The 25,922-nt window shown below is 53.1% G+C and overlaps 11 protein-coding genes across 11 annotated transcripts; 7 read left to right on the top strand and 4 right to left on the bottom strand.

Moving 5' to 3' along the window:
- Positions 1-196: 196 nt before the first annotated feature.
- Positions 197-1,815, top strand: IAR55_006718 (uncharacterized protein; the record flags this gene model as incomplete). Its single annotated transcript, XM_066949798.1, has 4 exons — positions 197-945; positions 1,012-1,231; positions 1,312-1,481; positions 1,560-1,815. The coding sequence occupies 4 exons, from the start codon at positions 197-199 to the stop codon at positions 1,813-1,815; spliced, it is 1,395 nt and encodes a 464-aa protein (XP_066799490.1).
- A 121-nt stretch (positions 1,816-1,936) lies between these two features.
- Positions 1,937-4,312, bottom strand: IAR55_006717 (uncharacterized protein; the record flags this gene model as incomplete). The annotated part of the gene is made up of 11 exons (XM_066949797.1): positions 1,937-2,212; positions 2,287-2,424; positions 2,485-2,519; positions 2,569-2,741; positions 2,790-2,897; positions 2,953-2,963; positions 3,027-3,389; positions 3,450-3,550; positions 3,610-3,691; positions 3,751-3,896; positions 3,961-4,312. The coding sequence occupies 11 exons, from the start codon at positions 4,310-4,312 to the stop codon at positions 1,937-1,939; spliced, it is 1,785 nt and encodes a 594-aa protein (XP_066799489.1).
- Positions 4,313-4,526: 214 nt separating this feature from the next.
- On the bottom strand, positions 4,527-5,669 carry IAR55_006716 (uncharacterized protein; the record flags this gene model as incomplete). The annotated part of the gene is made up of 6 exons (XM_066949796.1): positions 4,527-4,680; positions 4,729-4,741; positions 4,799-4,997; positions 5,053-5,146; positions 5,198-5,298; positions 5,352-5,669. 6 exons carry the CDS (start codon positions 5,667-5,669, stop codon positions 4,527-4,529), a joined length of 879 nt encoding a protein of 292 aa, XP_066799488.1.
- A 712-nt stretch (positions 5,670-6,381) lies between these two features.
- IAR55_006715 (uncharacterized protein) lies at positions 6,382-7,290 on the top strand (the record flags this gene model as incomplete). Its single annotated transcript, XM_066949795.1, has 1 exon — positions 6,382-7,290. One exon carries the CDS (start codon positions 6,382-6,384, stop codon positions 7,288-7,290), a length of 909 nt encoding a protein of 302 aa, XP_066799487.1.
- A 269-nt stretch (positions 7,291-7,559) lies between these two features.
- IAR55_006714 (uncharacterized protein) lies at positions 7,560-8,199 on the bottom strand (the record flags this gene model as incomplete). Its single annotated transcript, XM_066949794.1, has 2 exons — positions 7,560-7,991; positions 8,044-8,199. The coding sequence occupies 2 exons, from the start codon at positions 8,197-8,199 to the stop codon at positions 7,560-7,562; spliced, it is 588 nt and encodes a 195-aa protein (XP_066799486.1).
- Positions 8,200-8,925: 726 nt separating this feature from the next.
- On the top strand, positions 8,926-11,681 carry IAR55_006713 (uncharacterized protein; the record flags this gene model as incomplete). The annotated part of the gene is made up of 4 exons (XM_066949793.1): positions 8,926-9,110; positions 10,689-10,767; positions 11,442-11,466; positions 11,524-11,681. The coding sequence occupies 4 exons, from the start codon at positions 8,926-8,928 to the stop codon at positions 11,679-11,681; spliced, it is 447 nt and encodes a 148-aa protein (XP_066799485.1).
- Positions 11,682-12,400: 719 nt separating this feature from the next.
- On the top strand, positions 12,401-13,655 carry IAR55_006712 (uncharacterized protein; the record flags this gene model as incomplete). Its single annotated transcript, XM_066949792.1, has 3 exons — positions 12,401-12,550; positions 12,744-13,103; positions 13,203-13,655. 3 exons carry the CDS (start codon positions 12,401-12,403, stop codon positions 13,653-13,655), a joined length of 963 nt encoding a protein of 320 aa, XP_066799484.1.
- Positions 13,656-14,130: 475 nt separating this feature from the next.
- Positions 14,131-15,475, top strand: IAR55_006711 (uncharacterized protein; the record flags this gene model as incomplete). The annotated part of the gene is made up of 4 exons (XM_066949791.1): positions 14,131-14,155; positions 14,228-14,476; positions 14,628-14,775; positions 14,848-15,475. 4 exons carry the CDS (start codon positions 14,131-14,133, stop codon positions 15,473-15,475), a joined length of 1,050 nt encoding a protein of 349 aa, XP_066799483.1.
- A 434-nt stretch (positions 15,476-15,909) lies between these two features.
- Positions 15,910-17,351, bottom strand: IAR55_006710 (uncharacterized protein; the record flags this gene model as incomplete). The annotated part of the gene is made up of 6 exons (XM_066949790.1): positions 15,910-16,072; positions 16,131-16,280; positions 16,331-16,379; positions 16,431-16,806; positions 16,869-17,166; positions 17,218-17,351. 6 exons carry the CDS (start codon positions 17,349-17,351, stop codon positions 15,910-15,912), a joined length of 1,170 nt encoding a protein of 389 aa, XP_066799482.1.
- Positions 17,352-18,255: 904 nt separating this feature from the next.
- IAR55_006709 (uncharacterized protein) lies at positions 18,256-20,531 on the top strand (the record flags this gene model as incomplete). Its single annotated transcript, XM_066949789.1, has 5 exons — positions 18,256-18,639; positions 18,688-18,849; positions 18,903-19,323; positions 19,383-19,512; positions 19,574-20,531. The coding sequence occupies 5 exons, from the start codon at positions 18,256-18,258 to the stop codon at positions 20,529-20,531; spliced, it is 2,055 nt and encodes a 684-aa protein (XP_066799481.1).
- Positions 20,532-21,172: 641 nt separating this feature from the next.
- On the top strand, positions 21,173-22,115 carry IAR55_006708 (uncharacterized protein; the record flags this gene model as incomplete). Its single annotated transcript, XM_066949788.1, has 5 exons — positions 21,173-21,265; positions 21,326-21,381; positions 21,433-21,575; positions 21,632-21,843; positions 21,924-22,115. The coding sequence occupies 5 exons, from the start codon at positions 21,173-21,175 to the stop codon at positions 22,113-22,115; spliced, it is 696 nt and encodes a 231-aa protein (XP_066799480.1).
- Between the last annotated feature and the right edge of the window lie 3,807 nt (positions 22,116-25,922).

Raw genomic sequence — 25,922 nt, 5'->3', positions numbered from 1 at the left:
GTCTCGACGTTCTCATCGAGCACAACAAGAACATACCAGGAAGTCGTTCTCTTCGATGGCATGATACTTAACCACCAACACCCGACATACACACCTTCAACCCCACCTACGACAGTACATCGAAAACAAAAAGACCACAGTGGACTGTCAACATACATTCACTGTGCATTCAAGCCTCGCCTCGTGTGACCACGGCATGACCTCTGGGTCACCAGATCTGCCAGCATCCAATAGCAACGATACGTTGCCCCGTGATGCGACTCGACGACCCAACATAGCATACGACGATCCCCAAGGTGGAGACGATGCGGAGAAGACGACCAGAAGAGACGATCCGGTGGCCATACCAAGAGGGTGGAAGGAGCGATCCAAGTACTGGACATGGAACTGCTACACCGTCAACATGGGTACTGGAGCTGTGTCCATCCTGATCGGTGGGATCCCATTCAAGATGATGGGTTTTAGTCAACGGATCCTCGGCACCATCTTCTACATACTCAACATCCACTTGTTCATCATCAACACTTCCGGCGTCATCTCCCGATTCATCTTCCATCGCGCCACGTTCCTCGAATCGTTCCACGACCACAACGACGGGACTTACATACCATGCTTCGCTCTAGCCATTGCGGGTCTCTTCGTCGGGTCTGTCGACTTTGCCCTACCTCACGTCGGGTTTTGGTTCACGAGGACATTGTACGTGATATGGATATTCTACATCGCGTTGAATCTCCTCGTCGCGATGACACTGGAGAATACGTTGAGAGGGAAACGCAGGAGCTTGGAGACTATCACTCCGGCAGACTGTCTGTTCGTTCTATCTTTCATGATTGCTGGAACACTGGGATCGGCTCTGGCTCCGAGACTACCGTCAGAAGAAGCGGGATACGTCATCATCGTCTCATACATGATTCAAGGGCTGGGATTCATGATCTCGTTACTGAAGTGAGTGCCAGTCGTCTGCTCCCCTCTCCTACCTCAGCTGAGGCCAGTCTCCCATGATTGCTGCAGATTGAGTGTGTGGCAAGCACGCAGCATGCTCCTCCCCAGCCCCGATCCATCGTCATTGCCCGGATACATCATCGCCGTCGGACCCCCTGGCTTCACCGCGTTCGCCTTCCTGCGGCTCGCCGATACGTCACGGACGGCCTTTCCTGCATCTGGCATACTCAGCGGTAGTGCCGGAGACATGTTCGTCGCCATCAATGTATGGTTCGCGTTGATCTTGATTGTGAGTCTGGCCCTCCGATGTAAAGCTGTCCCAGCAGATCGAATGAGGAAAGTATGTGCTGATCAAGACTCCACTCAAAGGGCATGGGCCTCTACATCTTCCTGTCAACGCTGTCCATCTGGATCGGAGGATCGATCATGCGGGGCAAGCTGCAATGGAGTATGGCATGGTGGTCATTCACTTTCCCCTTGGTCGGTATATTCATGGCATTCGCCGAACTGGGCAAGCTGCTGCCGAGTAAAACATGCGAGTGAGTGGTGACGAGCCTCAGCCCCTGCAGATGCCTGAACAGACGCTGAAGAACGTGTGTCTGTCTGTCTTTGATCAGTTCTGTCCAGGTGTTCGGCTGTTTCTTCGTATCCATCGCATGGACGGTTGACATCGTCATGACGTTCTACAGTGTCTTCATAAGCAAGACAGTTTGTATGCCAAAAGCCGTCGAATCCCCTTGCCCCCGAGAAGGACTTGATGGGCTGGACGGATGGGCTGCCAAAAGACCAGAGAGAGATGCCGAGGAAGGTCGAGTACGACAGCGATCGAGTGGCGATCGAAAGGAGTGGGCACGTAATTCAATAGATGCATAGAAAATAGAAATGTTATAGATGGCTCAGCTGTACAGGTCCCTGCGATCCCCTCCGTGCCATTAACTCGGCAAAATCTACCATGTCTACCCCTTCTATCAAAGCCCAGAACGGTGGGCGTTGGTCATCTTCTCTCCCCTTCCAGACTCGCTTCTCCTAGGCCTTCACCATAACCTCCATCGTTGATCCCGCCTCCGCTCCCCTTCATGATCCTCTTCTCCTCACCGTGCACTTCTTTGTATTCGATCCAGAACGACGAGATCAGAGTCACGAGCGCGACGACGGCGCCGACGGTCCAAACGGTGGAAAGGGAGTTGGCGTAAGCTTCCAGGGCTAAGTTTTGGAGTCGAGGCGGAAGGATCCGAATGGCTCCTTTGGAATGAAGGATCGCGTTGATGATCTAGCCCACACAGGTGACGTTAGTCACGCACATCGCACAGCTGCTGAACTGAGGGTGAATGAAAGATCACCCACTTCATCTCCGTTGTCGAGAGCCTGGAATCTGACTTTCAAGTTTGACACCAGTGCTCCAAGCTGCACAGATCCTCCCACGCTCACACCCAGAGTGCCTCCAAGACTTCGCATGGTGTAACACACGGCAGTGGCTTTGGGCTGAATGCGGTTCATATAGGTAAGTCGCACTTCATCCATGGAAAGGATGATCCCACTCACCATGATCTTACTGTCCACCGATGAAATGAGAGCGACTGGAGCACGTAGTCAGCTTCGCGACGCAGGAAGACACGGATTACTCACCGATCTGAACACATAGGAACATCGCGTAACCAAGTATACACGGGAAGATGGTCGCCCAATAGGTCCACCATGCCCAGGTCGGTTCCCAATATGCCGCAACAGAGAGGGCGACGACTGGCGGGGCGAGGGAAAGAGGAGCCATCCATCGCCATGACATACCGCTGCGAATGTAGCTAAAGTAGGTGTGAGAGCTGAACGGGTCCACATCGACTTCCACTCACTGCCCGGCGACCAGAGATCCCAGAGCTAATCCAAGTCCACCGCATATTGACATGATCAAGCCTGCCTGGGCGGTGGAGGTGTTCACGATGACGGAGAAGTATACCGGGCTATGTCAAGGGGTTAGATGATTCTCTTGATGTCGGATCGCACAGGTAGTCTCACATTTGGTAGGTCTACGGAAGATAACCCACGTAAAACGTCAGCTCCTTCTATCAACCAAGAACATGTCCACTCACAAAAGCCTGATTTGTGAACGACAGCAAAAATCCACTACCCATGACCGCGGCGATATGACTCGACTTGAACAAATCCATCGGCACCACCGGTTTCTCCACCCTCAATTCCGTGAAAAAGAAAGCGACACCTAAGACAGCGCTTGCGACCAGCATCCCCCATACGATTGGCGCAGACCATGGCTCAAGATATGAAGTGTGGAACGAGAAGCCCAGGATGAGTGTGGTGACGGATCCGATGAGGAAGAAGGAGCCTAACCAGTCGAGGGAAGCGAGACCGGCCAGGAGAGATTGGTGAGTGGGAGGGATAGCAGGGGTAGGCAGGAAGATGGCGACGATGACAGCGCAGAAGATGATGACCGGTAGCTGTGGTAAGTGTCAGCGCTCTCAACCAGCAGGTCTAGCACATCTGAGTGATCGACCGACCTGGACCCAGAAAGACCAATGCCAGCCGTATTTGTCTGTCAACCAACCGGAGACGGGACCCCCAAGCATCGATCCGACCCCGAAGACAGTCATCATAAGGCCTGGGTCGATAAGAGATTGATCAGCTTCAGATCCGGATACTGATATGTCTCGAACTCACCTTGATAGAAACCTCTGTCTCGAAGAGGAACAAGATCGGTCACGATGACGCTCGACACAGTTAAGAGGCCGCCTGATCCAAGCTGTGATTGGCGTCAGCTCTGTGTGACACGTCACTGCTCGATTGCTCCGCTCAGCTCACGCCTGCAAAGATTCTCGCGCCAATCAACGAGTACATGTTCTCCGATAGAGCGCACATGACTGTTCCGATCGCAAAGAAGAAGCAGCCTGTGACCATGGCAAACTTCCTCCCCAGCGTTTCCATGAGAACGCCGTATAGAGGTATCACTGGGCAACCGTCAGCTCGTGAGTCATCAAGTCATGTCAAGACCATGTAGACCCGATCACGCACCGGCAGTACTAGCCAAGGTGAACATGCTGCCCAGATACGCTGCCAGTTCAGCATGCTCAAACCAGCTTCCAATGGCCGGTGCCAGAGTCGGTATACCGGTGCTCTGGAAGGCGAACACGAAATTGGAAGACCATATTCCGGCGCACACGGTCACGAAGCGTAGGGTGGATATCGAGTCTTTGAGCGGTGGAGATCGGACGAGGGTCTCATTGGACGATGACGAGCTGGATGACGAAGACGAGGAGGAGGAGGTGGAGAGGGAGGAAGTACGATTCCGAGAGTGGGATTGGGAACGGAGAAGAGGCGTCCGCTCGGTGTATGCTGGCGCCGTGGAGATGATTATAGCGGACATGGGATGACAGCGGTCGGTCTATGGTACATGATCTGTCACGAGTGGTAGGAACGAACAAAAGAGAGAGACAGAGTCGTCAGGAAGGAAACAAAAGGTGAACCGCATGGTCTTTTGTCATGCTCTCAAGCTGACGGTCATCTCCGGAACCGAGAGGGACGACAACAACAAATCGTAGTATGCTGTTCCACATGCATTCTCATCATCATCGAAACTTCTATGCTACACCTAGTACCTTGAGCAGGACCTTTCCGACCCTCGCTCCATCGTGTGGGAGTTTGGTCTGTTTCCTAGCCTTGTTAGCTAGTTCAGCGTCATATGTACCCTCTTTCTCGTAGTTGTCGATGAATGGGATGATGATGTCCTCATGCCTGAGGTGGGTCAGCGTAGGGTCATAGCCATCAGGCATACCGGCTTACCATTCTGGGTGACCTGCAGAAACATGGCGATGAGCTTGAACGCTCACTCCCTACATATAGCACAACTCACCCTGGAACGCGATGATATGTACTCGACTCCACGGATCGCCAGGCAGAGTATCCTCTTCCGAATGCGTGAATGCAGGAGGCTGCTTGTCGTCCGCATAGAAATGAACGATGCCTTGCACCGGTGTGAGCTCGGATTTGCCCAGCAAGTGGAAATCATCAGGAACCTCGGTGACGATATCCGAGTGGATCTGTTGCATCGTCTACGGGAGGGCAGGTGTGAGCATGCATGTCGACGAGAAGAACGGCTAGCCGTACCACGCTATTCTTCAACCTGGAAGTGTCTGACTCTGGATCATTCTCCTCGGACCAAATCAGACGCTTCCCAATGTCCGTCAGTTCGATCTTGGTGCTGCCCACTTCCCTGACTATATCAGCTACGTTCAATCCGGGTCAAACTCACCATCCCTTTGGGTTCTCCTTGATCTGACAAGGACCGAATGCACGAGCGATGACCTGTAGACCGAAACAGATCCCCAGCAATCGGATACGAGGGTATTCGTCCTTCAACCCGGTCAGCGCCATCGCCCACCAGTGATTTACCAAGACTGACTCACAAAGATCTTGATCAGATACCCTGCCAGTTTCAGGATCCAGATCGAATCTGAATGAGCCTCGTCTTCGAAACTTCCCGAGACGATGATCGCGTCGATCTTATCCAGTTCATTGTCCTTGGGATACTCCCTCTTGTTCAACACGTCGTAGGTCAATATCTCCAGGTGGAGATGGTCAGGCAACAACGGATCGAACAGGTTATGTACGACGTCTTGATATTCGCCGTGTTCCTCTATCGATTCTTTGGCCAGTGAGTCGCATTTGAAGAATGCCAGAGTGAGCTTGCCTGGTGGACGAGAGTGGTTTGATGGTGAAGGCATCGTGTCTGAGGGTTGATGACAGGTCCGAGGAGCACCATGATGGGCAAAGAACGCGTTGTATACTGAATCGATGGACGGTTCTGCATCGTCTTTCGATGGCGTCACTGCCAAGATGAACGGGCGTTGTCAGGAAGCGTAGCGAGACTGAGACTTTGACGTAAAGATTCCACGTCTCAGGCCCCGCTTTCAGAGATTCTCGAGACGGTGAACCGAGGCAGACGCTCTGGTCTGATCGAGTTGCAAAGGTTTGTTGCATTCTCTGTACTGTTTCTGTGTCGTCTACCTTCATCTGCCGTCCGGGTCTCGACAGAAGATCCTCATCCATCGACCAACTGACATCGTCCGCAGCAGGGTCGGCGAGGAGATAGCCACGTCGCCTGCCACGAAACTCGACCACTATCTCCATACTTGTTCTCAGCCCGAAGCCAGTCGTCTATTGCATCGCAACCATACCAAATACACAGATGCGTTTCTAAAAATACACACGATCAATGTACACCGGTCAACGGCTGGTGATCCACTTTGATCACTTCGATCACTCCTCGGCGATGAATAATCAGCTGTAATCTTATCGCCCAGGTCGGTCGCCGAGAGAGAGGTGTATAAAAGCGCCTTGCATCTCACACTGCTTGGATCCGTTCACACAACACGACAACTCACAACTACGACGACTCTCATCCATACACTACCAATACATACACCCACAACAAACATGAAGGTCTTCGTCACGGGATCCGCCGGTCGAATCGGTTCTCACATCATCCCTCACCTCCTCGCTCGCGGACACACCGTCACGGGTCTTGTCCGCTCCGAAGCATCCGCATCTTTCATCAAGACCTTTGGTCCCGGAGTCACCCCTCTTTTCGGCGACATGTCCAACAAGGAGTTGATGATCTCTACCGCCAAGTCGCACGATGCGATCCTTCACTGTGCGATGGAACACAATAAACCCATGCCTGAAGCCTCCGCTCAAGAACGACAAGTCGTCCAAATGTTCGGTGACGCCCTTCAGGGTAGCAACAAGCCTTTCTTGATGAGCAGCGGTACTGCCTTCTTGAAACCCGGCGAGGACGAGTTCGCCAAGGTGGATGCAGAGAAGATGTACAGGGCTGGGACGGATGTGATTGTGAGAGAAGAGTTTACGAAGAAAGGTGTACGAGGGATCTCCGTGCGACTCGCCATGAACACTCACGACATGGACAAGATGCACCCTTTCCTCGGTCTGCTGCTCAAGGCTTCCGACACTCTCGGATACGTCCCTTACTATGGCGAGAACGCTTGGTCGGCATGTCCTTCCGAAGATGCTGGGTTGCTCTACGTACTGGCCATGGAGTCGGCTGAGCCTGGAGCCGCGGTCCACGCGTTGCAGGAGACCGTCAAGGTCAAGGACATCGCAGAAGCGTTGGCGAAGAGGACGGGGAAGAAAGCTGGCGAGGTGGAGAAGGAGAAGCTTGGAGAGTTGGGATTCGTCGGGAACTTGTTGCAGTGGGATGCGACAGGCATGAGCTCCGAGTGGACTCGGAAGACGTTCGGATGGGAGCCGAAGGGTCAGAGGTTGTTGGAGGAGTTTGCTGAAGCACCGGAGGAATACTTTACTGGGGAGATCAACTATAGGCGATAGAACAGGAGGAATATCAAATGAATTTGTAGTATAGTTCTATGGCTCATGATTAACGTTGCGAGTGGGTGCTGACGCAGTCACGATCAGTTGAGTCACCGTTTCTCATCGTGAACTTGACACTGTATCTACAGATCGTCGCCGTACTTCATCTTCTCTCTGCACCCCCTTGTTGTGTCCACCTACGCCTCATCTCTCACCGCTATCTCATGGCGTGTCTAGCACAATATAGACGTGCCAGAGTTGGTTCACAAGTGCTCCCAGCCATACACTTACTCCAGCCGCCCCTCCTTGATCCCATATACCGTCAAATCCTCATCCATCCCCTTAGTCACATACACTGCGCTGGGATGACCACCAAACGCCTCGAGAGGGTACGCTCCTCTGTTTTCGAGGCCCAACCTCTCCATCGCCTTCTTGCTCTTTGCGTTCTTGTTGCTTGTGAATCCGAAGACACCAGCGTATCCCAATCCTCCGCTTTCTCTACTGGTCGTAGCATACTCGATGAGTCTGAGCGCCGCTTCGTTGGCGTATCCTTGACCGGTGTATTCGGGGAGAAGGGCGAATCCGACATCAGGAGCGGTGTAATCACCTCGCATCATCGTGACGTTGCCGATGAGCGTCCCGTCGTGTAGGGAGATCAAGTATGGGCCATGACCGTTCTTCTCGAACGCCTTGCCGATGAACCCATCTCTGATTTGGTGCTACACCCAAGACGTCAGCGAGGTACAGATGCGAAAAGACTGTCAGATTCACCAAAGCCTTTTCGGTCGTGTTGATACCCGTGTCACCCTCTCCGGCGATAAAGAGAGGGGTATTGAACAGCTTCACGAGGAATTCCGCATGAGCATCGGTGGGTTCGAAGCGTATGATGTACAGTCGTTCGGACTCGAGTCTGAATGTTGTGCTCATGATATGGTGGTGAAAGAGAAGAAGAGGAAGAAAGAGATGAGGTAGAAATCACCCGTTGTCATAGATAGGGGATCGGTCTCTAACAGGGTAGATAAGATGGACCGCATGGTACCTGGCAGCCAGGTGATGGTATCCCATCTCTTTCGACTCGATATGTTTGGAAAAGACTTCTGATATACGTTCACCGCGACGATGGACCCCTTTCTCCCAGAGAAAGTACCGCCCTAATTTATCGTCACCCACGATGATGTTGCTTTTCAAACAACATCCCAACATCCCCTTCGCAGTCTTACCCGGCGCTATTTATGACTTTACATCTCAAGAATGATGCCAAGTGCTCGGGGCCGAGACTGCGATTGATCCAAAGGATCGTATCAACGGCCTCGATCTGTCTGCATACACAAAGGAGTGCCTCCGAGCCTGAGGGGCTTTGGTGTGAACTGCTTCCGAAAATGAACTCCTCGGCCTCGACGCTGACCAGTCCAGGATCGATCACTGACGCCACTGATGCTTACCATCCGCACAGACAACGGACACACCGTTTCAAGGGGTCTTCCGTCGCCGCCGCCGCCGCCGCCGCCGCCGTCCTTGTCGTCGTTGCTCCGTCGCAACCGGCATCTCTCGAGCGAAGCTGTGCCGTGCTCGGATCATACAAGAGCTGGACGTGACATTTGACCTTGCGTCGTCTTTCATCACCTTTTTCCGATCATCCATAACCCCACCACGATGTCTTCTCCTAAAAGAGCTTACTCCATACCTCCACCTCCCGTCTCAGCGACATCGTCCACGACACGCATGGTCCAGCCCAGTCTCGACATGATGGATCAGGGTGCACTGGCCGGGAAGGGACCCGTCAACGATTATGCCTTCTTCTACACTGTCAAATTCAAGCTCTGTTTCATATCCATGTGGTGCGTGTGCAGTCTGACGAACGGGATATGCTCTGATACGGTCAACAAAAGCCTTAACATCGTCCTGTTCGCACTGGATCAATTCATCATCGTCGTGGCCGTGCCCCAGATCATCAGCGAGTTTGGAGCGCTGGATAAAGGTCAGTGATGGCTATACGATTTGTACCAATGTGTCGCTGATCTATGTCGTCGCCGCAGTCGAATGGTAGGTCTGATCCGGTGATGAGACTGAGCATTCGACATCGTATCGATACTGACCGTCCTCGACAGGTTGAATACAGCGTAAATGAAATGGTTCCAAGCTGCCATCAGAGTGACTGATCCAACTTGCTTGACCTGCAGATTCTTCATCACCTCTGCTGGTTTCATTCTTTGGTATACTCAGGCAAGTGCAGTCGCTGATTGGCACCGGTCGCCGAGCTTATCTCCCTATCAGATTATGACTATCTTCAGTCCGAGATATGTCTACCTAGCCTCGATCCTCATCTTTGAGGCTGGGTGTGCGATCTGCGGAGCTGCGACTTCTATGAACATGCTGATAGTCGGGAGAGCCGTTGCCGGTCTTGGAGGTGCAGGGACGTACAAGTGAGTCTATGATTGGCCACCCGTACCAAAGACCTTCCTACAGAAGCTCATTGTGAGGTCTCAGCGCGACATGGTTGATCGGAGGAGAAACCATACCATCTGAGAAGCGACCGGGATACTTTGGATTCTTCGGAGTGGTAAGGGACCAAGATCAATGCCTCACACCGCAACACACGCCCATTGATTATGGTGATGGTCACAGAGCTTCATCCTCTCGTCTGTGATGGGTCCTCTCATAGGAGGAGCGTTCACCGACATGAGCACTCACGGGTGGAGATGGTGCTTCTATATCAATGTGAGTTCCTCGTCCTGACAAGCCACAAAGGTTGAATCGACTGTCGCGGAACAGCTTCCCATCGGAGGCGTGACGTTTGCCCTCCTTCTCCTTCTCCTCCCGGCCACCCCGAAACTACCACCTTTCGGTCGACCTCCTGACACTCGACCTGTTTGGCGGCAGCTTATCCAACTGGACTGGGTGGGAGTGGCTTTGACCCTCGGTTTCGTGACTTGCTTGGGAATGGGCATGCAATGGGGAGGCATCAGCAGAGAGTGGAATAGCGCAAGTGTCATTGTGGTGAGTGAAGAGTCCGAGAGGTAGTGGGCAGAATGATGACACTTGGCTTCAAATAGACTCTGGTGCTAGCCCTCGTGCTTGTCGTCGCACTGGCGGCGTGGAGCACTTTGCTGGGCGTACGAGCGATGGTGCCAATGTCATTGTTTCGAAGTGTGCATTTCAGGTGAGTCGAGTGAACTTCATCGCGGTTTTGAACCCAAGCTAATTTCTCATCCTCTCACAGCGCCGGTTGCTGGGTCTCTTTCTTTTGTGCGTACTCGGTTCGCTATCTATACTTTGGCCTTGACTCACACCACTGCCAGCGTACGGAGTGGTTGTGCTTTACCTATACTACCTTCCACTATGGTTCGAAGCGATCAAAGAGTGAGTCGAGCTTTTGACCATCGAGCGATGAGTGGCTCTACTGACTTGTACCTCAGCAAATCAGCCACTCGGGCAGGAGTCCTCCTGCTGGCGATACAGTTGACAATGGGCCCTGTGCTCGTCATAGCAGCGAAGGTCGGAGAGGTATGTCTGTATGTTTCGTAGAATCGACGCTGATGTGATCGCAGAAAACCGGTATTGCCAAATACAACATCATGATCGGATGTGCTTTGTCTGCCATCGGCAGCGGTCTTTTCACGATGATCACCAAGGATTCTTCGCTGGGAAAGACGATAGGTTTCCAAGTCGTTGTCGGAACTGGGTTGGGCATGGTTCTCAATCTCAGTGAGCGTGGATCGATTCCTTCCTGGCTTGAGCTGAAAGAAGTGAACACCATCAGTGGTCATTCTCATGCAAGTGAATTATCTTCACGAACCGCACATGTTACCGCATGTGACAGGCGTGTTCAACTGGGTTGGATTCCTTGGAAGGATCATCTCAATGTCGACCGGCACCAACATATTCAACAACAAGGTGTGTGATCTTCTGAGTCGTTGCGATGAAGACTGAGATTCGACTCGATCATTTATATAGCTTCGACAAGCCCTGGACAAGATCGAAGGACTGGATCCACGCGTCAGAGTCGAGATTGCAGCGGCTCCAAAGGCGATCTGGACGGCTGTACCACTTGCCTTAAGGCCAGAGGTTTTGGGAATCTACTCGGACTCGATCGTCCAGGTGAGTGCGCATTGCAACTACAGCCGTCATCATGTGATGAGTAGGCTGTGCTGACAGAGATACCTTTGCAGGTATTCTGGCTCGCTCTAGCTTTTTGTGAGCCATTCGAAAGCAATAAGGGAGACCGATGCTCATCTTCACCTTGCGTTCTAGCCATCGCATGCCTACTCGCTGCCGCCTGCTACACGAACATCAACCTCAAAGCAGCGGCAGAGAAAGACAAGGAACTACGCGAGGCTGCTCTGAATCCCGTGTACCCTATGGGGAACAGCTCGGAATTTAAACTGGATGATCCACCGGTTTACGAGTGACGAGGGGTCCAATCTATCAGTGGAGCAGACATAGAGAGTATAGCAGTGATCAGGCCGGTCTGAGTGCAGTACTCGTAGTGTGTGCATCTGTCATGGTTGAGATTGAAGTCATACCGGATGGAAGATGGTAGTCACTGTCGGAGGGGATCATTGGAAGACAAGGTGCAGCCGACAGATGCAAAGCGACAGACGCAAAGCGACAGACGCACATGAGGCGAAAGACGCACATGAAGCTGACCCAGCGATAACACAACGCATCTCACTTGACCGTTCGCTTAGGGCATTCAAGTGGCATGTACCCAAGAGCTGTAGCTAGCAATGTCACATCGCATCGGGGGCAAAGGAGAAGGTGAGAGATGAAAGCGATCATGACATGATAGATCACAAAAAGACTGCGCAGTTGTAGAAAGTGAAAACAATTCATGCATGGTACGGCGTCATCTCCGATCTCTTCTCTTTTCTCTTCACCTCGTCTCTCCATCTCACAATCATTCAATGCATACACGATCACTAGACTCTCAAATCATCGCATCGTAGCTCGCCATAGAAACTCATCGGACGCAAACATATCCACCCCAACGAGCAAGCTGTCTTCCCCGCCTTCATCATCGTCACTCGTTAGAGGGCCGCCGAGTCCACCTACGTCGACCTTTACGTCCCTCTCCACCATCCGATCCATCCATCATCGCATACGGAACCTGGGTCACGATCCCAACGCCATGTCGAGCACATCGGCCACGGCCACTGGCGGTGGACAGTCAACTGTTGGGACGTCAACGAGTAGTTTTAATCTGTTTCCGACTCAGACACAGGGACAAAATCAGAACCAGGATCAAACGAGAGGTACTCCGAATGTCTATTATCTAGTGGTGAGTGAGAGCAGTTCATGTTCTGATGTATGCACCGTCGCATGGATCTCACGGGACTAGATGCTCCTCTACTTCAACCGAGCGATCGTGTCTCATCCCATCCACCAGGAAACAACCACCCCTGTTCTCCTTACGCCTCCTTTGCCACCTCAACTCGAACAAGTACCAGTGTTAATTACTCTACCTCCCCCAGTTCCTCGGTGTCCTCGTGATCCTCATGCTGATAGCGGGTTGCCTCACTCTCCGAGCCGTGCGGATGAGACGACGATATCGGACCGCTACTCAGATCGCCTTGTCCCGCGGAGAACCCATACCGGAAGGCATGCGTGAAGACTTTTGGGGCTTGGGAGGACTGAGCGGGTGGACCGCGGAAGGGTTGGATCGACTTGGTGCGATCAGACCTGGGGAAGAATGGGTTGGAGCAGGGAGAAGAGGAGGGAAGGGCAGGTGGGAGAAGGTGCCGGTGCTGTATGAGGGGCAGCTTTTCAAAGAGCCGGCTGTGGAGAAACAAGTGAGCGAGGATCATGGAGATGAGCCGTGGAACACTCTCAGAGTGAGTGGATCCCCAGCGTTTCCCTTCGTCTTTCGGCAGAACTGTTAAGGATGCGACCGATTGAAGGTTCAACTACTTACAAATCATCCGTTTTATCAGCCTCTCACCCTTGTCTCATTACGACCTTCTCAGACCCCATTCCCCGAAGAGCCAGTGGAACCACCTGCTCTGACTCCTGTACGAAACATGGGTCCCCGTCCTCGTCCTCCACCCATGTTTAATTTCTCTCGACATCGACCCCCCTCTACAGCCGACCAAGCCATCGCATCGACCTCAAGAGCGCAACCGCTTAGAGAAGAAGATCGGGAAGTCGTCCCAGGCGAGGATGTGAGGTTGGGGATTATCATACAAATGCCAACGGAGGGCATGAGCGAGGACCAACGGACACGGAGGGCAGACGACGACGACGACGAAGTGGCTTGGGAGAGCGGCATGGAGTTGGGAATATGGGAAGGGGTGGTAGGTGGTCAAGGTGCGGAGATTCATCCGGGATATATATCACAACGAGGAGATAGGGGAAAGACGTCGATCGACAGTGTAGAGACAGAGTGAGTGGTCTTGGTCAAGTATACAACAGCGATCTATGTAGCGTATCATGCATATATCTACAAGACGAGCGTCTGTTGGTCGCCGAGGGAGGCTTTGACAAGGAGAAGGCAAGGACATGGTTGTCGATACATGTCAACACTCAGAAGCGTCCTCTCATATGAACCACTATTCTTTCAGAAGATAACACTGAGCACGTCGGCAAGTCGGAGCACTGATTGGGAAGGGTATGCATGCCCCGATTGACCGACCATGGGTTAGATGATGCATGGGGGATGTCTGTGGTCAGAGATGGATGTATATCCCGGGGAAAGAATGCAGAATATGAATGCGAGTCAGAAGTGAACCTGATAATCCTGGTCATGGTCTTGTTCCGCTGCTGCAGATGGCGTCCAACATTCCTCCTGTGATTTGCTCTCCTCTTCTTTCCACGAACAGTCCTCGCCATCTTGACTGATTCACTCTCACACCTCGACGCATCATGTCATCAGCTCCGTTCACAGAGGGTACGTGATCATCCCGCTAGTCGTCCTTGCAGGCTGATCGTCCCCGCTGAAAACAACACTCGGCCCGCACAGATGCACTCAACCGATATCGCATAACGCACTCGGATCGAGAGCTCCGACCTCTCTTACGTCGACTGCATCGGCTCTCGCACGATGACGACCCATCAGGCTCGGGGACAGAATCAGTCGAGGAGAGCGCTGAGAGGGATCTGGTCAGGATGGAATTGAAAAAGTGGAAGATCTCGGTCGAGAGAGTGATGGGAAGCGTGGGGAATCTGGAGAGACAGAAATGGAGATATAGGATGAAAGCAGAAGAGACTGGTGGGTGTCCAACCCCTTTCGCTTCCTTTGTCCTGCTCGAGGGTGCATCGTTGCTTCAGATCAGCGTCGCTACTTGAGCTGGATCCAACATTCGGATCGTGCCGCAGCTTGTGAAATCACCTCGCGCACGGCTGACCCCTCCTTTCTGCAGTACGACGAACGCAGCAACTTCGTCAGACCCTGTCGCAGGAGAAAGAGGAGCTGGAGAGAATGAGACGGCTGAGAGACCATCAGATGAAATGTGACGAGGTTGCGGCCAGGATTGCCTCGCGGGGAAAGAGCAGGGCAGAGCTTGATGAGTGAGTGCGATCTCCATCGACCTCGTTCGGTTCTCTGCCACGATCGAGATGTTGACGCATACTGTGACAAAGGCAAATACTAGCTCTGGAATCCTCACTCGAGGATCACCGCACTTCCCACTCCCTCTATCTCCAGACAACGCAATCGAGACTGGACACATTTTCGCAGATCACTCGGCTGATAGAGGACTGTCGTGGGATGAAGCTGCCTGTTGATCCCTCCAATTCAGTGCCGGCGGGAACATCAGGAGGAGAGGAGATGGATGTGGACCCTCCTGTCGCTGCAGCACCCACCAAGCTCAGTGCGGCTGCCCAACCCTTTCAACCGGTTACGACTACGACTACGACTACACCTACTTCTGCACCACGATCATCGACCCCAACCATCTCTCACCCTCTCCCCAACCCTGTGACCTCTTCGTCGACCCTGAAAGCACCCACCGGACATGGACTTCCCTCTCGACCCGGTTCTGCTATTCGACCACCACCTAGCGGACCGTCAAGAACGAGCTCACATACTTTGCCTAACCGTCCCTCCAGTCTTCGAAGCTCGACCACACCGGCTGCGACGCATGGAGGCTCTCTGGAGGATGGCGAGGTGGGCCCGGAAGAAGGAGAAGTGGCTGAGGAGAGAGGGAACAAACGCGCGAGGGAAGAAGGATCGACAGTTCCAAGGAGTACGAGAAGCAGGGCGAAGTAGCTGGCGTGGGCGGGTTCCCTTTGACAACAGAGGGCGACGGAGGAACGGCGTGGTCGATGCGGGACACGGCGGTGTAACTGTACATATGAAGCGCAGATCCATATGATGGACCTGTGCGATATACTCTTTTGAACCAATCTTCTGTCGGAGCGATACCGGACTGCAGAACTTTTGTCTATTTGCATCACATAGACAGTACTTTCCGTGTTCAACTCAATGATTGCTGACAGACAGGCCATTGTGCTTGAAAGCTTTCTTCAGTCATCTTGATTGCTGCATCGCCTGAAACCGCAGAAACCCCTGTAAATCATTATAAATCCCTACCCACTCTTCTTGTCTGCTTCGCATCAAGCCCCTTTTTTATTTCCTTTTTTCCTACTACAATTCCGTGAAAGGCAGCATACCGATCACTTGGATCCCCTGGGAGACCCAGCCTAATAGGTGGTACCGTTGTAGAAAGCAGTAGCGGAGTTGTAGACAGTAGCCCGGATGTCACCCTCGAACAGTCGACGGATACCGTCAAAGTCGTAGCCTGAAGCCATGGCGAGTTGGAGCTGGATTCGAGACTGCTCTCCATGCAAGAACCCGGAGCTGATGCTGTGGGAGAGGTCAGCGAGTCCCCAAGAGCAGAAGGGCATACCAAAAGACCACATACAGCTCGGCGAATTGAGGTCCAGGAACGACAGCACCGAAGAAGGGGCGGAGGGAGGTGACGGTGATGACGCCTCGGCTTCTAAGGTCGAGAGCGGCGTTTCGAGCAGCGGTACTGATCCCACCGGGTCCGACACCCATGATGACGATACCGCTGAAGAACGGTCAGCTTGAGCTGGCGCCTAACCAGGTAACAAAACTCACGTAGCACCGTTGTTGGCGGCGTCGTAGAGGAGTTGAGCATCGAAGCCCTCTGCAAAGATGTGTCAACGAGGCGCTACCCCTTGAAGGGTGAACCACTCACGATGGCCGTAGAGAACGTCAACCTTGGGAAGGGGATAGGTGATACTGAGCGGGTCAAAGTAGTTGCGGGCCTTTGGCAACGAGGCACCGTAGAAGAAGTACGGCTGACCGGCGATGAACTGGGCAATGTAACCCTGTTCAATGGCCAAGAAGGTGTTGACGGTGTTTCCGTTGGTCTTGGTGGCGTAGAAGGCGGACACGAGGTGGTCGGTGAAGGCGATCATGGCACCTCGATCACGAGACTCCGGGTGAATGGCAGCTCGGACGGCATCGTAAAAGTTGAAGGGGCCGTCGGGGGACAAAGCAGAGTTGGGACGCATGGACCCGGTAGCGATGAACGGCTTGGAGCAGTTGAACGTGAGGTCGACGCCGAATACCTGCGAAGGGGAGTTTGATGCGTTAGATGCGAGCCAAGTTGCATCTCTCACAGGCCACTCACAGTCTCGGCCAGAGAGTTGGTGCCGTGAATCATGACTGCACCGACAATGTCCGAGTTGTCGGCGCAGAGTCGCTGCGTGGCATCCTTGGAAATGTTCAAGAACCTGTCCGAGTCTGCATTGGCACTCCCAGTCCCGGGGATGTTGACGACGGCAAACTGAGCGATGTCAAGGACCTCGCTGACGTTGTAGATCAGACCCTCAGGGGTGAGTCCGTCGACACCACCGCCGTAGTTGATGTTGTCCAATCGTCCGTTCCTCGATCCAGACAGGATGGTACCGTCACCGGTGTTGTACAGCCTGTACTTTGCGTTTCAGCGTTGAAGTGTCAGTGTACACCACCCCACTCACATGACCTTGGGAAGAGACGAGTCCTTGTAGATCCAGGTCAAGCCTGAGTTGGGATCATCTCGCTTCTGGATCTGCAGTGGGGAGGCGAGAACCGCCGAGACGGTGAACGCGGCAGCGATGAGGGAGCGAAGCATCTTTTCCAGTCAGTTGGGCTGTGTTGGACGTCGCTGTGAGTCACCTCATCCCGACGCTCTTTTTATACTCGCCAGGCCATCCATCGCAATAGGGGATGGCATAAGACGGACGAAACGGACCAACATGCCTTGATAAGCAGGATCGCGGGAATGACATCCTTCTCGATTGGGCATTCGTCAGGAACCCGGTCAAGAGTCTGTCCCCCAGAATCGGACATGTGCCGTTGGGAGCTCCGGGTCCAAGTACGGGGGCGTGGTCGCGAGTCCTTGACGCACGTCTGCTGTTCGGGAAGGGCAAGGGAGAAGACCGTCGGGTGAGATGACATCGGTGACAAAGGGTCATGTCACCATCTTCCACATCCGGTGTCATCTTTGTTCAGATCGCATCGGCCGAAGTCATCAAGCGATTGCAGACCGAAGCGCTTGCGGGTAAGGCTCTGCCCGTCGTCTGATTCGTCAACATCGATCCAGATCTGATGCCAAGAGATTTGTTAGATAACGAAACATCGGCAATTTCACGGGTCGCCTCCACTTGTGCTTTTTCAATTGGCTTAACCCACGGCCAGAGCCGAACTCGATACCCAAAGCGTCTTTCACAGCATCTTATCGTCGTCTTGTCCTGGCATATTCCTGGGAAGGACACCAGGGAGCGGGAAGGCTGGCTGGCCCCTGTCATCAATGGACCCCAGAAATTCGGGCAGCGCCACCGGAAAGTCTGTCGGTCGGTATCATCCAATCACAAGTCTCGATCCCGCAAGATACGGGCTCCGGTCGGACAGTAGAGATACGTTGTGTGTTTCGGAAGAGGTATGGGTATGATCTCGAAAATAGTAGAAATAAGAGCGAGCATCTTTGATCCAGATGGACGAGTCTCAACCTCAACCTCAATCCGCACTCCGCCACCATGAGATCCTACGAAGTGTCCCTCGCCTTGCTCTTGCCTTTCCTGGCCACTGCATCCATCTCCGCCAAGTTCGCTGGGAACGAAGACTATGCCCTCAGCTCACGTCAGCTCAAGACCCCTGCCGTCAAGGCCCGATCGGCCACTGTGAATTACCAGTCGACTGCTGTCTCCTTCACTGTTGGCGAGGGCGACGATGCCAAGCAATACCTTTCTCCCATCGGCTCCAACTTCAAGACCCACACCCTCTCTCCCGACTGGGGTCTAGACGGTTACAAGGGACAGAACATGGCCGTCACTGTGTTCAACGTCGAGGGCGAGGTCACCTGTGATCAGCTTGGTCAGCAAGTCTCCGCTTACAAGGCTGACGATGACGTCTGGGATGAGGTGAGTGAGGTCATCTGAAGCGCTTGACACCGGCTGATGTGTATATAGGCCTTCCTCCAAGCTGTCATCCTCCAGTCCAACACTTCCTACCACGTCACCAGCGGTGTTGCCGACTGTATCAAGGGATGGGGAGGCAATCTCATTGTCAAGAAGGACAATGCTACTTCTAGTGTGTCGGACATTGGTCTTGCCCATGTTTCCAGCGGCACCGTGAGTCGCCGACTTTGCCATGACTCATTTGCCATGGCACTGACGCGGCTTAGATCCCCGCTGGACCCTACTACGCTCGGATCGAGGACGACATCCTCCTCACGGAGATGTACCGAGTCTACCGAGACGAGAACCAGGCTTTCACCAGCGCCGTCATCCCGACCACGGATGGCAAATTCACCGACTTGTCCACCACAGCTCCCGGTATGAACACCTTGTCTATCCCCGTCCCTTCGCGATTGTACACCATGAACATGGCTTCTCCTCGACCACTCGAGGGCCGCCGAGTCGCCGTCAAGGACATCTTCGACATTGCCGGTCTCAAGACTGGTTGCGGAAACCGTGCCTACTTCAACACCTACCCTCCTCGTGAAGCTTCCGCCTATGCCGTGCAGAAGCTCGTCGACAACGGTGCGATTCTCGTCGGCAAAGCCAAGACTTCCTCGTTCGCCAACGGAGAGTCGGCCACCTCGGGTACGTATGATCACGTGTTGCCCAACTCACGCACAGAACTCACGCTGACCCCCTTCCAGACTGGGTCGACCAGATGTGCCCCTACAACCCTCGAGCGGATGGCTACCAACAGCCTTCATCCTCATCTTCCGGTCCCGGTGCTGCCATCGCTTCCTACGAGTGGCTCGACAACACCATCGGTTCCGACACGTAAGTCGCCTGCTCAGTGGAAGAAAGATCTGCGCTCAATCCCGCGCTGACTCCCGCTCAGAGGCTGCTCCATTCTCTGCCCTTCCAGCTCCCAAGGAGTCTTCGGTCTTCGTCCCTCTTGGGGCAAGATGTCCTTGGAAGGTGTGATGCCCATGGCCCCTCCTATGGACACTGCCGGTTTCTTCTCTCGTGATGCCGTCAAGGGACGAGACTTCTCCAAGGGATGGTACGGTGATCTCTTCCAGTCATACACCGAGCTTCCCAAGACCCTCATCTTCCCCACACCGGACTGGACTTTCCCCGCCAGCTCTCCCGCCAAGCCCCTCTTCGACGCCTTCCGGGAAGCGGTCACCGACTTCATCAAGCCCACCACCATCGACAACCGGACCTTTGAGGGCTTCTGGAACTCGACCGGAATGTACGAACAGACCGGCAACCAGTCCACCGCTGCGTTCCTGAGAAACACTTGGGGCACTCTCGTCGACTACTGGCAGTGGAACAACTTTGCCGTTCCTTGGTTCGAGGACTACGGTGCTTCCAACGACGGCCGAATCCCCTTTGTCGCTCCTTCTCCCAACATCCGATGGGCTTGGGGACGAGTCAACCTCACTCAGGCGAACTATGACGAGGAGGTCCGACGCAAGGCCGTCTATCAAAGCTTCGTGATCGACAACGTTCTCACTCCTGACAACACCACCTGCTCCAAGACCATCTACTTCTCCCCTTACAACACGGGCACGAGCCCTGCGTACAGGAACATCTACCGATCTCCTCCAAGCAACGGGTTCTTCAACACCGGCATGGAGTCGTTCATGGCGGGTAATCCCCAGATGATGATCCCTATCGGTCAGCTCCCATACCAGTCGACTGTTAGCAATCACACCGAATACCTTCCTGCGTCTGTCACCGCCTATGCTGCTCCTGGCTGTGACTATGTCCTGTGGGATCTGGCTGCTGCTCTTCAAGAAGCTGGCATCCTTTCGTCCGTCGCTACGGGCAGAACGGCCTTCCCTCAGTAGAACGGTTCGTCATGGTAATACAAAAGTGGACGGGAGTCTGCGCGTGGTTTATAATCTAGTCCTTATAATATTGGGTTGATGATGATGATGAATGACATCGTCCTTTGGCACAATTTGCTTGGCACAATTTCCGCCGGCGGCGCGTCGAGATCCGAGTGAAGGGGCTTGGGTTTTCCGAGCTGACAATCTGGATTTGCACCGACGTCGAGAAGCAGGATTGCGTCTTGTGCCCACAGCCGGATGATCGTCAAGCGTAACTGGTTGACATTCAGTACCAAGACTCCAAGACTCCTTGATCTACACATCCGCTATCAGTCGATCATTCTGTGTTGGTGCTGAAGTGGCTACTACTCGCGATATCGGCAGCTATTCCTGCAGCCTCGGGGGATGTATTCGAGCAGGTCGCGAGCTCCCCGTTAGACAACGGGGTCTATCAAGTCATCTTTCGGTAAGTGCTTCGTCACGCAACTGCTGTCGCATCGGATGGTGACCAAACGCGTGTCCGGACATGACCGATGGACGCGTGTGCGACCGGTGTGCACGTCTCGACAATCTATCGACGACATGTCTGCGCGTAAGATACATGATCGTACTCTGGAACCAAGCTTCCATCAACAAGTCATCCGAAACATATCACCTTGATGCAGTGGGATCAAGACCTGGACGAGCCTTACATCCCCGTGAGGGACGGTGTGCGCTTGACACCGTTTCATGCGGGAGATACAGACGCATTGGTGAGTCAGACCGTGGTCTACACCATTTGCTGGAGATGCTACCACTGATGCGATGCTTAGTATGCTGTTCGCTCCGATCCAGCCGTGCTAGCGGCCAGTGAGATAGACGCCTCTCAGTGAGCTCTGATGTACTGCTGGCCAAGACGACTCTGCTGACAGGACCTCAGATACACGCTCGTGAAAGCACGCGAATACCTCGACCGCATGATCAAATCGAGAGCTCGAGTGATCGACCTGATGCGACGGGGTGAACAGAATGATCAGTCGCCGTTCGATGTCATCCGCTCGTATCCCTCTGGTGAACTGTTAGGTGCGTTCACCTTGGCCGGGCATGGAGGTGCCCGCCAGCTTATTCGAACTCGACAGGCTGCATCCAATTACACCTCGTGGAAGAAAACAACGGCACTGGCTCTTCCGATCAGTCAGGTGTTATGGAATCTAACCGATCTCGGAGAGAATATGAAGTGGGATTCTCCGTGTCGTCTGCAGCTCGAGGCACGGGTCTTGCACAAGCTGCTCTCAGTGCTCTTATCGAGGTTATGATTGTGAAAGTCCTCAAGGGAGCAGCCGTGATCGCGGTGAGTCCCAATCTCGGCTGCAGAGGATCGTCGGTCTACACCACGCTGACAGCTCGCGCGCTGGTCGATCCACCTGACAGGATGTCAAAGACGACAACATGGCATCGCGACGGACACTGGAGAAGTGCGGCTTGCGAATGGTGAAAGCCTTCAATCCCGAAGACAACCCTCCGCCTTTCGAGAACTACAGGGGGTCCATTCTTCTGTATCGGCGGGACCTCGCTATCTCGTCCGCAGACGTTGCTACTCCCGCTCCTCGCTCCGGACAATAGGCTCTCGGCAAGCTCTGCTTCAGAGGCGGCGATGCGTGATCGTCCCGCGAAAGATAGCATGGTGCAGGCCGGAAATGCATTTCTGCCACTGTACGATCGAATTAGCAAGTACCCACTGCGTTGTTCTGGCCCATCTTCTGTGCGTAAGACTGACACTTTTCCATAGAGCTGGTCAAGGGCTGTACATCGGTGTGACTCGCTCCGCCATGAAGCGCGTATTCATGCCGGACTAAGTACTCTAAGCTACCCCCGGATCTGCGTTTTTCTCACCGTACGGCCAAAGGTGCATGTATCTTTTGCTCGGCCTGTGTATGACATAGATCGCTCGGTCTTGTACCAATCGAGAGTGCATGAAAGGCTGGGTCTAGCCGTGCAGTCCAGTAGTACATCATGTCAGAGTCGGCAGAGAAGAAGATAATCTAAATACCCTGACTCTACGGTGAGAAAAATGGCTCAAGCATCTTTCTAGATGCAGCTCTTTGTTGAAACGGCTTTCACCTCTACCATTCGATAAGGCTAGAAGGGCTCTTCATTCTTATTTGAAAGGCCACCCGTTTGCAGCTCGAAGGGGAGTCGCAGTAGATGCTCAAACATCGCCTGGGCGAGAAATGAGGTCAATCCCCCTCGTAGCGTGCGGCACACAGAATATCTTTTACGGCGTAGCTTCACGACCCCCGTCGATGAGCGGTGCGATTTCGGATGGGCTGAGTCCTTTCATCGAATGCTGTAAGACCGAGAGATACACAATCAACAGAAAGATCATAAAGATACTCAAAGATAGGTCACGTACGGTGAGAAATGGCGTTCTCTGGTTGGTCTCCGAGTATCTTTGTTCGATCCATCGCTGCCTTGAGAGCGGTACGAACTCACCAGTCATACTCAGCCCCGGGAGCTCTTTCGATTGGTAAAAGTTTCAGGTCTGCAGCCATGACGGAAGCCCCAGGAAAGATACTCAAAGTCAGCCTTGGTACGGTGGGGAAACTTGAATGAACCGCGAAGAGTATCTTTTATGCAACAGTCAACAATGCAGCCGATGTCTAGAACGTACCAGATGATAGACTTCAACGAGCACTACAACCCCATACCACTTGTGCTCCGGCGGGAGGCCCTGGAGCCGAGAAAGAGATACTCGGCGCTGCACTCGTATGGGAGCGTACCGAGATAAATCATAAAGTATCTTTTCTCAGCCGAGTAGGTGTCCTAGCCCGATCATACCGGTACCATTCGATAGGGCTCATCATGCTGAATCGGTTGGTCAAAGATTTATCCCTTTACGTAGGATGTGTCCTCCAAAAAGATACTTGTGATTTCTCACGCACCACACGGAAGCGGGGAAGCAGGTGAGCTCCCTATACCTTTGTTTATCTTTTGCGAGTCTTCCCACTATTCCACACAAGTAAAACCCTCCATCATTCGAAAGAACTCTTCGAAAGCTTTCTCGTGGTGCAAGTCGCATCGCGATAGCGCCCTGGCATCGTTCGGAAAAGATACTCAAAGTCGTAGGCCAGAAAATGGCTTAGCAATTGTCACCGACGCGACTCCGAGTATCTTTCCTGAGCGCTACGTTGCTTTTTTGGCCAAGTGAGTGGTATCAGTAGCCGTGGCTTGATGATGGCTTTCACCTGACATAGCTTGTGCGATGTAGGTGTCCCCAACGATGCACCAAAGACACTCAAAGATCTCACGCAGCCTCGGGGAGGAGCCACAGTGAGGATTTTCGAGTATGTCTGACAGCTGCTCCAGCCCAGCTGTAGATCCCGAATGGTACCATCCTGTAGAGACGACTTGTAGCTTTCAGATGATGTATCTCAATAATCTCTATCGCAAGAACTGCGGAAACGAATGATAAGTTACTTCAAGGCTATCCCGCTGCTGTCGATGTCCTCCTGCCCGTACGATATCGTTTTTGAACCATGTTTCCATTCGAGCGCTTGCAAAAACAGTACCAGCCGATAGAGCGGCGAGCGCTGAGGCCAATGGTGCCGTTCACTGTTCCAGAAAGATACTTCTGCGGCTACAAAAGATACTCTGCCAGAGGCCGACGTCCCACCGTAGACCAGGGAGGCACCACAACCTCGAGTATCTTTTGTTGGCGCTGCAGGCCCGTTGCAGCAAAACAAAAGGTACCACTGGAGAGAGCAAGGCTGGAAGCGCATTATGGAGCAGGGAGAATGAACCGACAAAGGCTGGCGAAAGTTACTGTAAGTTGCTGGGGATGTGTCGCCACCGGATAACTTACGCTGGCCTACTGTGGGCTGTAGCGACAGACTTTGAGCATCTTTCCTCAGCGCTACGCGAACAATACATGGATGAGACTTGTACCATTCGAAAGAGCTCGGCGGACTGCATATACAACGCTCGCTCTTTGGGCCGGAAAGATACTCTAGCGGGAGAAAAGATTCTTTACGATCCTACCGGCTTGCGAACCCGCAATCCGCATATTTGCCCCCCATACCCACCGCCTTTGAGTATGTTTTGCGGTTGACACGTCGGAGCTGCCATCTTGGGACCACTTGGAGACGATTAATAGACGCAGTCTGCACTGACTGATACCCTCAAAAGATACGAATAGATCCCACAGGGGGCACAAAAGATACTCTCGTCTGCGTTACACCGTTTCCCCACCATACGGCTCGGAATGTTTGAGTATCTTTTGTGAACGCTACGATACAGATACAGATAAATGATGTGAACCGTATGAAAGAGCTTGTCAAGATGTATATGATTGTGCTACGTTTCATGCGATAAAGATATTCTTGCGGCGAGAAAGATACTCGACGCTTGCAAGCAAGGCCTACACCAAGAAAAGGGGAAACTGATGTATAACGGCGCTATTCCGAGTATCTTTTGTGAGCGCTACAGTAAAGATACAGGCCTGATACCTTTACCGTTCGAGAGAGCTGGTCTTGATGTACCCTCTTTCACCTTTCTTTGAACCTGAAAGATACTCCTGCGGCAACAAAAGATACTTGACGCTAGTGATCCATACGCTCATAGGTGGCTTTTGCTGTATAGCAGCGATGCTATTCCGAGTATCTTTTTTGAACGCAACGATACAGATACATACACGAGACTTCTACCATCTGAAAGAGCCAGTCTGATTGTACCTACTGACACCACTCTTTGAGCCAGAAAGATACTTTCGCGGCGAGGAAAGATACTCGAAGACCGAGACCCATCCGCTCACCTGGGTGATCTGCTCTAAAGCGACGCAACTCCGAGCATCACCTGCGAATGCCAGGGCGCAGATGGATAAATGAGAGTGGTACCATCTGAAAGGGCTTGTCCAGACGTATCCTTGAATACCAGTCTTTGAATCAGAAAGATACTTTTGCGGTCAGGAAACATACTTGACGCTTAGCACCGATGCACTCGTAGGAAGAGCCCACCGTGCAGCGGCGGTATTCCAAGTATCTTTTCACACGCTAGGATGTAGATGAACCCATGAGACTTCTACCGTTCAAAAGTGCTTGTCCATGCGCATCTAACAGTACAGCTTGTGAGCCTTGAAAGATACTTTTGGGACGTGGGCAGATACGCAAGGTGTGGAGAGCAGCACCGTTTGTAAGGTTCTGCCTGGAAGTGACGCGTTTCCGAGTATCTTTCATGAGCGCTAGGATGGAGCTGCATGCACGAGAATTGTACCATTCGAAAGAGCGAGCCGATGCGTATCTCGTAGCGTAGCGCGTGAAGCCAGAAAGATACTTTGGCAACACTGAATGATACTTGACTCTTCTGAACCAAAACGGTGAGGGTGCACATCTGCCTTACAGCGACGTGATCCCGAGTATCTTTTCCGAGCGCTAC

This window comes from Kwoniella newhampshirensis (assembly GCF_039105145.1).
Source record: "Kwoniella newhampshirensis strain CBS 13917 chromosome 10 map unlocalized Ctg14, whole genome shotgun sequence".
In the NCBI taxonomy this organism is placed as follows: domain Eukaryota; kingdom Fungi; phylum Basidiomycota; class Tremellomycetes; order Tremellales; family Cryptococcaceae; genus Kwoniella; species Kwoniella newhampshirensis.
Note: the sequence above shows the minus strand (reverse complement) of the source record. Positions and strands in the feature narration are given on the sequence as shown.